The sequence below is a fragment of the Salmo trutta genome, chromosome 30 (assembly GCF_901001165.1).
Source record: "Salmo trutta chromosome 30, fSalTru1.1, whole genome shotgun sequence".
Classification (NCBI taxonomy): Eukaryota; Metazoa; Chordata; class Actinopteri; order Salmoniformes; family Salmonidae; genus Salmo; species Salmo trutta.
In genome coordinates this window covers 32415928-32425971 of record NC_042986.1, presented here as the reverse complement: position 1 = coordinate 32425971, position 10044 = coordinate 32415928, and the positions used below count along the sequence as shown (strand labels likewise).

The 10044-nt window shown below is 42.4% G+C and overlaps 1 protein-coding gene across 1 annotated transcript; it reads right to left on the bottom strand.

Moving 5' to 3' along the window:
* Positions 1 to 1670: 1670 nt before the first annotated feature.
* rnf114 (ring finger protein 114) lies at positions 1671 to 9797 on the bottom strand. Its single transcript, XM_029723879.1, has 6 exons — positions 9352 to 9797; positions 7983 to 8133; positions 6212 to 6318; positions 5375 to 5489; positions 3864 to 3971; positions 1671 to 3769 (listed from the first exon to the last, which is right to left on the bottom strand). The coding sequence occupies exons 1-6, from the start codon at positions 9576 to 9578 to the stop codon at positions 3704 to 3706; spliced, it is 774 nt and encodes a 257-aa protein (XP_029579739.1). The 5' UTR covers positions 9579 to 9797; the 3' UTR covers positions 1671 to 3703.
* Positions 9798 to 10044: the final 247 nt, after the last annotated feature.

Genomic DNA, 10044 nt, shown 5'->3' with positions numbered 1-10044 from the left:
GACAGAAGCCGTTGTAGGCTCATACACATAAAGGCTTCACAAGTACACACAAAGTACTGGACATAAAGATGAGTCCAGGGTGGTGATGCTGCTACTCCTTCAGCCTAGCTCTATAAACACACAGGTCAACCCATTTCATGACATAAAGGTCCAGTGAACCTGAGCACGATGAAACCAAAGGCCATCTTTGACACTGGTCCTGCTTGCCAAACCACCCTCTTGACGCGGCCTACACACTACACAGTAGTGCCACAGACAGAGATGAGACACTTCAGGTGAACACTGCTGTTCAAGTCTCCGTTCACAGGTTGAGATAATTTGAGAGAACCCAAGAACGAGAGAACAAAAGAGAAAAAGAGGTAAAACAAAAGAAAAGTGGGTGGAAGTGTGTCTGGGGTAGCATCACATGCCGATGCTGTGACACACATCTGAAACAAATCGACGCCCTCTCTTTCTCCTCCCCTCTCTCTCCTCTCTCTTCCCCTCTCGCATTGTGCCCGCGGGGCCGTGTAGCGTTAATTGCTGCCTCTACACAGCCCCGAGTCTGCCACACACAATCTAATGCTCGCATCAAAGAAATCACGAGCTCAACTTTATGAAATTTTTATTCAATATGTTCACTTCTCTTCCCTTTTCCCTCTTTCTTCCTATTCCCCACCTTGGCCCTCCTCTCCCTTTCCACCGCCACCACTAAACAGACAAGAAAGAGTCTCCCTACCATGTTTTCAGCTTTACTTCCTTCCTGCCCAGAAGCACTGCTGGTGAATCTCGTTAGTTCTCACACAGTCAACTTCTCCTCTCCGCTCTGCCAGAAGCTAAAAACCTGATCGGGGAGAAAAAGGGATAAAACGAGAAAAAGGAAATAAAAGAAGAGGGGAGGAGAAAGGGGGGCAGAGAGATGAAGAAGTTTGGCTGCTGAGGTATTCCACAGAGCTAAGTGGGAGATGGTTGATATCACTTAACTAATGAGAAACAAGATGCAGAGAACGACACAAAGGAAAGAGCAGATAGCAGAGGGTTATTCTCTCCCTATGGACATAGTCAATACACACTGTGCTACAAGGCTCTTTCATCATTCTGACTGTTTTACTTGGATCCACAATGGAACATTGTGACTCTTAAAGAACCTATTTTCATCATATATTTATGCATTTGCAGGACATGAATCCATAAGAGTACTTGATACAATCTAATCAGTGTTCATCTTCACATACATCAGCCTAGATTCTAAGCAATCCTAGCTTTTCTCTTAAACCATCCAGATGTGATCATCCCCATTCCCTTTGTAGATGAGTTATAAGTTAACATTTTACTTAATCTCATCTCCTATCTTGCCCCAAGTAGACAGTCAGGCATAATCATGGTTGGCTTAAGATTGATGTACCTTACACATTACCAACTCTTCTTTCTCTCCCTCACACACACACATTTGGTCATCCATCAGAGCACGGAGTGTTGTTTTTGCCCCCACATAGCTCACTCTCAGGTATAAATCACATAAGCTGATTTCAAGGTTCAATGTTTAAATAATTAAAGAGCTTTAATTTATCAGGATTTAGCACCTTCAGACAACAGAGAGTAATAAAAAAAACAAATGAAAAGAGGTAGAGGGATATAGAAGAGATTCTTAGTATTTGGAGAGAAAAAAAAACAAGACATGAACACATTTATCACACGTATAAAGATTTTTATTGGAGAAAAAAAACGAAACAAAAAAACATCCTGGTATAAAGTACAGTTATGCAAAACCAGATTCAGCCTCCGAACCAGTGCTACTCAGCTGAGCGTGTTTTATCCTATAGTTACCACAGGTTCCTAGAGTTTAAATGCAAGGTTTGCTTAACAAAAATGACACAATGAACATCAAATTATAAACAAAAACCTTTATTAACCTAGCTATTTATTGATTGTAAGGAAAATTATGCATTTTATTATTACTTTCAACCTCCACTTAGGAAAATCAGGCAAAAATGTAAATCATTCAATTTCAATGTTATTTTTTTCCCCTCATACACATTCCAGGCATAGAAAGACCCTTTAAAGTTACATCAGTTGTGTGGTCAAGGAAATGATCAATGCATTAAAACTTAAAGTCGATGTATGTTGTATGAACTTGTGGCAGTAACTCTGGCATAATGTGAAAGCTCTGTAAAAGAGAAAGATACAGTAGCTCTACAAATCATTTAATAAATAGGATACGCTTTCACAAATAAAAACACATTCTTTACTGATGCATCTGAATTTCTCATCCAAATGTTCACCATCAACATTAGGGTCATGTTCAAGAGGAACGGATAGAAGAAAATGTTTTGAAATGGAAAACAAAATGTTCTCTTATTGAATAAGTTCGTACCCTAAATATGTTCTCTTATTTCGCTGCTATTGAAAGCCACCCAGCTTTGGCAGAGCAAGCAAGGGTGTCACCCAGGAGTTAAGGTAAGCAGGATTTTGTTGCAGCCCAGTACTTGATCCATCTTATCGTGGTTCATATTGAAGACTATGAGTAGTTGATTATTCAAAACAGGTGTGTGTGTGTGTGTGTGTGTGTGTGTGTGTGTAGGCTAGTGCTGGACCGGAACGAAAGCCTGCACTCCTAATAGCAAGTCTAGAAATGATGCTGGAAATGGAACAGTGCCTCTAATGTTAGATGGGGAGTGATGGAGCTCTACTGCCCTCCTTTGACCAAACATGGGGAACTACAGCCTGCTGGGGGCATCAAATCCAATTGTCCAATGATAAACTATAGAAACAACAGATACTGCCTGATTGTATTAGGTTCATACTTAATATCTTAACCAATCAATACTAAATAACTTAGATGTCTTAAATGAAGGCCATCTACCAGCAAGAGGGTCTAGTATGCGCCTCGAAAACCGTGAGAGGTTACACGGAGGAATGCCACATTCAAGGAATATGGCTCTTATGTCACATGCATAGAAGTCCTACTCTCAGAATGCAGCCTCTCTCAGCATATTCAGTAGTCTAGGCGCCGAGGCAACACACTGACCCATGTCTCTACTTGGGAGAAAATCAAAAAGCATACAGTAAAAGACAAAAACACTACTTAAGTTTGTGTGAACAAGTGTACACCACAGGGAGAAGGTTTGAGACTGACATCTATTCTCATCAGGAAAAGTATTTAGAGTACACATTATATAAACACATTCCTCCTAGAATAAGAGTTACTGGCAGTTTACATCTTATAATGCTTTCTCGCGTTGAAGAACAAAGTCTCATTGCATTTTGTTGGCAAAGGGTAGCCACCTAGTGGTCAAAGCCTCTTATTGCAGAATCAACAGTAGCAAACTAACATAACTTTGGGAGTCAGGTACATTAGGCCTACATGACAATGTTATCAATGAACAGATCAAATCATAATGACTCAGTGGATTATGAATGATCTTACAACACGCTTCCCTGGAGAGATACAGGGACATCACTCTTCTACCACTCCTACACCAGAAAGCACATTAACTGTGTTCAACTTGTATTGGTTTATTTATGTTGGAAAGATAATTGTCTAATATTAAAGTGATAAGAGGAGTTGTTCAGTAGGGCTCAAAGCTTCCTGGTTATGCAGGCAGGAAGTTGCACCCACCCTTAATATTCTGTTGCCTATGGTTACACCACTAGCCCAGCTCAAGGAGGGTGCAGTGCAATTCCCCCCCACCCAAATCCCCTTTTCCTCCAGACATACACCACCTCAGTTCTCCATGAGGGAGCGCTGTAGAGCCTCCTGGATCATAGTGTGTTCGTCTGTGGAGTAGTCCTGTAGAGAAAGGAGGAGAGGGGGAATAATTAAATAATAAAACAGATGTGTACAATAACTGAATTGTGGCCACTGCATCTTAAGATCCACTTACGACAAAGGTGTCATAAGAGAAGGTGTGTCTAATCTTGAGGTGCTGGAAGAAGTCAGTGCTCCTGTAGTTAGGGTCTCCCCAAGGCATAGAGGCACAGATAGGACACACCTGCAACAGAATAAAACATTATTCATCTGGACACGAGTCTTTAGCTCACCCTCACAAGTAACATTAAAAACACATTGTGTTAAAGCAGCAATAGACATGTACACTCACACCAGCCTTTCCGTCAAATGTACATCCAGATTTTTACAGGCTTTATCTAATAGACAGCCAATTGAATGCTGTCTCACGTAGGCTAATGCTTCTTTAGGAGTGCCCGCTGCCGATTTACACCACATGAAAGTGACTGCAAGGATTATTGAGCTGAGTCTCAAAGAGCCGCCAGTCCCTTTTAACAGCGACACACATTTCAACAAATGAACACCTGTTTCAAATAAACGTCTGGTCTAAATTAATCGTTTGAGTGAACTTCAGCGAGTACTGTAAATATTGAGCAAAATTAGAGAAAGGAGAGCAGCATTGCCATGGATGAAACAGCAGTGATTAGACATGGTCACCCCAAATAACAACAAGATCTCAGTCTCACTTTAGTACTCAACGTTCTGCACCAGTTTTTTTAGCTACTAAACCAGATTAAGGAAGAGAAGTAAGATGCATCAATCACCTAAATACTCCTTGTTGGTGGAGCAGTATGACATTTCTGTAAATTATATTTTAGGTAGATTAATCTAGCAAAATATAATTAATGGTGAAGGGCACTGATATGGAAAATCTATATAGCATTTTTTTTAACACTTCTTGCCTGTGAGCACACAGTGGAGTCTTTCACGGACTGACTGGCGTGGGCTGGTACCAGTTGAGACAATTGCAAGTCTATAATTTTTTTTATCAGCCAAAAGCTGTCAATTACCGGCTAACGTAAACGCTGTGACACACCTACACGTTCTCATGCCCCCCATCCTCCACCACACCGTGCCCTGCTTCTAGAAAGTCTCAAGCCATGACTATACACCTTGGCAGGTATTATTTCCTTCTCCCCGCTATAACACTAAAGTGTGTGTGACCGTCAGCGGCTAGGAGGGGACTCTGTAAGGTAGTCAGTCATACAGGGTCCTGGCAGATAGCTGTGTGTGATGATTTAGGACCTGCTCTACAGAATGATTGAGGAGCACAGTGGAGCGGCTCCAAAAGACTCACACCATACGCACACATCCCAAAGCACCTGGTTTTACAAGCCATCCCTATTCCATACCGCCCCCCCCCTCCCATCTTTCTGTCATCTTGTTTTCCTCTCTTGGCTTTCTGTCAAGCTCTCCCTTATTCTCTCCCTCCATCATTCTCGCTCTTTCTATGCAACATCTCATGTTACACCCGTGGCTGAAGCAGGCTGTCACAGACTGCATGCATTAACAGTAACACACCATCTTTGTCCTCACGCAATGAACAAAACAAAATGCTGGAGGGGAGCCAATTATCAGGTAGGTCACATTTCAGTGAGGACCCCTTACCACGTGGCGCGTGTCCCGGGCATGCTGGGAAGTGCAGTGCTCCACCAGGCCGTCCTGGTCAAGGTTCTGGCAGTTACAATACGGGCAGGAGAAGGTGAAGCGATTCGGCAAAGGGCTGGAGACAGAGGGGGACAGTTACAGTAGGGGCAGAAGGTGAAGGGGTTGTGCACAGGGCTGGAGAGAGAGGGGAAGGGGAATGAGGACATGTTGGATAGGCTAAAGCACTGCTTTCTTTGTATTATATATGACCATGGTGTCTATAGACGAGCTAGCTGACAAATCTGGAAAACAAATGTGGGGCAGAAGGCGGTGTGTTGTGATTATGAACGGCCAGATTGCTAGCAACAGAGGTAGCTCGTTTCAGCTAGTTCTCCATACTATGTCTTGTTTTGAAATGTGACTGATGTTATGTCTATGCTACTATGGCAAAAAGAAAAATCATTAGCTAACCAACAACTGTAACAATGCATTTGAGAGACTACAAGTGCTCATAGTTCAAATGTATTTATGTTTTCAATAAACATTGGAGACGACATGTAAACTATATTTAAACAATCTAAGCCAACCCCATCTGTCCTGTCCCCCCCCCCCCCCCCGTGTTGTTGCTAAACAACCAGCACGTCTATGGGTCTGTGCCCTTCACTATGAAACTCAGTGTTAATGCAATAGTCAATTTAATTATTTTTTTGATATTTAGAGCCAATACAAAGTTGAGAACCTATAAAGATGGGTTGATCATCAATACATATGAATTACTTTCTAAGTCCATTAGTGGATGATTGAACAGCATTTCAAAGCTGCTGTGCCCCCACTCAGGCTACACCATCCCCGTCTCACCCGATAATGTTAGGCTGGGTCTGGGCAGTGGTCCTGACCCCCTCCTCAATGTACTCCTGGTACTTGGAGCAGGCTGCCGTGTGGCCTCTCATTTGGGACAGGCCAACCTGAGAGAGACAAGGAGGAACCAGGCTCAGTGCTAATGGTAGTGCAGTATATTCAGAAACATAGGCATATACTTTTGTGCACATATACAAATACAGTGCATTCAGAAAGTATTCAGACTGATCCGGATTAAATAAAAAAAATGTATCAATACACACACACACACACACACAACCCCCCATAATGACAAAGCTGTTAAGAAATGTTTGCACTTTCACCAAAAATGAAAACAGAAATACCTCAATTACCTAAGTATTCAGACCCTTTGCTATGAGACTCGAAATTGAGCTCAAGTGCATCCTGTTCCCATTGATCATACTTGAGATGTTTTTACAACTTGATTAGAGTCCACATGTGTTAAATTCAATTGATATGGACATGATTTGGAAAGGCACACATCGGTCTATATAAAAAGGTCCCACAGTTGACCGTGCAAGTCAGAGCAAAACTCGAGTCATGAGGATGAAGGAATTGTCCGTAGAACTCCTGGACAGGATTGTGTCGAGGCACAGATCTGGGGAAGGGTAAAAAAAAATTTTAAAAACTGAAGCATTGAAGGTCCCCAAGAACACAGTGGCCTCCATTCTTAAATGGAAGGAGTTTGGAACCACCAACACTCTTCCTAGAGCTGGCCGCCCAGCCAAACTGCGCAATCGGGGGAGCAGGGCCTTGGTCAGGGAGGTGACCAAGAACCCAATGGTCAATGACAGTTCCTCTGTGGAAATGGGAGAACCTTCCAGAAGGACAACCATCTTCGCAGCACTCCACCAATCAGGCCTTTATGGTAGTGCCCAGACAGAAGCCACTCCATAGTAAAAGGCACGACAGCCCATTTGTAGTTTGCCAAGAGGTATCTAAAGGACTCTGACTATGAGAAACAAGATTCTCTGGTCTGATGAAACCAAGATTGAACTTGTCGGGACTGAATGCCAATCGTCACATCTGGAGGAAACCTGGCACCATCCCTTTGGTGAAGCATGGTGGTGGCAGCATCATGCTGTGGGGATGTTTTTCCAGAGGCAGGGACTGGGAGACTAGTCAGGATTCGAGGGAAAGATGAACGGATTTAAGTACAGAGATCCTTGATGAAACCTTACTCCAGAGCACTCAGGACCTCAGACTGGGGTGAAGGTTCACGTTCCAACAGGACAACGACCCTAAGCATACAGCCAAGACGACGCAGGAGTGGCTTCGGGTCAAATCTCTGAATGTCCGTAAGTGGCCCAGCCATCTCTGGAGAGACCTGAAAATAGCTGTGCAGCGACGCTCCCCATCCAACCTGACAGAGCTTGAGAGGGTCTGCAGAGAAAAATGGGAGTAACTCCCCAAATACGGTGTGCCAGATTTGTAGCGTCATACCCAAGAAGACTCAAGGCTGTAATCGCTGCCAAAGGTACTACAAAGTACTGAGTAAAGGGTCTGAATACTTATGTAAATGTGACATTTCATTTCCTTTTTAATACATTTGCAACAATTGTCATTATGGGGTATCGTGTGTAGATTGAGGGGGAAAAAAATACACTTTAGATTAAGGCTGTAATGTAACAATGTGGAAAAAGTCAAGTGGTCTGAATACACTGTATTTACAATTCACTCCCTCGTCCTAATTCCCTTGACTATTCACATTGTCTTACAAAATGACAGCATGCTATACACACAGACACACCTGTGCTCCACAGCCCTTGCAGGCCGCCACAGAGGTGTGTATGAGGGCATCTAGGTCAGTGGCTTTGGCCCAGTGACCCAGTGCTGCCCTGCACACGGCACACACTGGCTTTTGGGGCCGCAGGCACGCCTGCAGACAACTTTGACAAAACCTGGAGGGAGAGAATGGAAAGGAGAGTGGAAGTGTAGAAAATCATTTATTGGCTAAAATGCAAGTAGCAGACTGAACTCCACGGTGAAGGAAGTTTCTGATGAATTTCAATGGAGTGGAGTAGAGACTAGGCTTAGTTCCGGCTACACCAATTTGCCAAGGTCAATACTTACAATAATTTAATATTATGAAACGCCCATCTTATAGCCATCTTTGTCCTCTGTAGTGTGCTGTTCTTTGCTGAAATCCATAGTTTCTATTTAAATAAACGTTAATCAAATACCACCACCGACTGTTTCCTTGTTGAGATTCAATGGGCACATGCGCCGACTTGCCGTCTTTGAGCAACAGCAATTAGCAAACATTCAATGGCAGTATTAGATTAACGTTTATTGAAAAAGTATGGATTTCAGCAGACAAAGAATGGCACGCAACTAAAGAGGGCAAAGATAAACAAGCTGGGCGTTTCATAATAAAATGTTTTTGAAGTATTGACCTTGAGCGAATCGATTTAGTCGGAGCTAGACATTGGTTTAGTTAATCAGAAACTTCCTTCACCATGGAATGGAGTTTCTTCCGCTACAATGAAAGCAAACATCTATTTATAGGTAATGTAATACCAACGAATTGTTCAATACAGAAGGAAAACGAAACTGAATGGTATACGTCTGGCGTCACACAAACAAACAATGATGCATATGATTAACGTTAGACCTCTATGTTCATCACCGACAGTTTCATACTTTACTTTGTGAAATTCAATGACTGTGCGAATGTTTTATAACTAAATGCACTTCCGTCACCGAGGAAAAGTCCTGTCATTTGACGACATTGGGTTTTGTAGTTCTTTAAAGATCTACATTAATGAATTTCACACATCATTCAACTACAAAACCCACGATTCTTGAACCCCATTTCTTGACGTAAACAAAACTGAACGTAAAGCAGATTTATGAACTTACAAATATCTTACAAACATAACATTGAATGCCAAAATAAACAATGGCTAACTAATTATTAATTCCTGTCAGAAATAGTTAGCTTATGGGTGTACATACATGTTCAATCGTTTAGCTAGCCAGCTCACAACAGATCTTGCTGGTGGGCTGGCTAGTTTTGCCAAATAGCTAACGTTAGACAGCTCGTTAGCTTGAACTTGGACGATGTCTAGCCAGCTACGTTAATAGACAAAAATATATATTTGTGTAAAGATACTCACGTATGTCCACAGTGTGTTGTGACAGGGCTATCAAAAATCTCCAGACAAACCGGGCAGAGGAACTCTGTCACGTCCCTGTCGCCTCCAGAAACATTTTTCTTCTGCTGTGCAGAGCTAAAGGATCCTAGCATCGCCATTTCTTCTCTCTCAGCTGTCAATTTGGGGGACCTATTGTTACGTTCAATACAACTGGGTGTATTCATTAGTCGAATTCCGTAGCGAAACATTTCATCTGTTGCAAACGTTTTGCAACAGATGAAAGCGGGTTTCCAATAGATAACACAAACGCAGTCAAAATTGGTAAAAAATCCTGAAAACAAAACTTTGCTTTTTGGTCGTAATTGAAAGTTAGGTTTAGGCCACCCGCAGCAGCGTTGGCAGTAAGAGGATGTTTTCAGAGATACAGTATTATATAAATGTACACATTTCCTGTGGAAAACGGATGTGAGGACTCGGCTCCCTATGTTAGTTTAGGGTTAGCAGTGTGGTGAAGGTTAGGGTTAAAATATGATTTTAAGATACATTGTAGAAATGGGCGGAGCTTAGGACTTTGTATCTGTGTTAATGACGACTGGTTTACCGTTTACTCTAGGAACCAAACGGAAGCATATAACATAGCGAATGGAATCAAACAGGGAGTGACATACCTGAATTTGTCCAGTATTAACTCTCGTTTTCTTTGCAAAACGGTTA

What these genes read in the sequence shown, in the direction of transcription:
- rnf114 (XM_029723879.1), bottom strand. Translation starts at nt 9,578, where the DNA reads ATGTTTCGCTACGGAATTCGACTAATGAATACACCCAGTTGTATTGAA. An exon ending in ACAACACACTGTGGACATAC is followed by an intron (nt 8,134 to 9,351) that starts GTGAGTATCTTT and finishes CTCTCCCTCCAG; the next exon opens with GTTTTGTCAAAGTTGTCTGC. An exon ending in CCCGGGACACGCGCCACGTG is followed by an intron (nt 3,972 to 5,374) that starts GTAAGGGGTCCT and finishes ATTCTGTTGCAG; the next exon opens with GTGTGTCCTATCTGTGCCTC.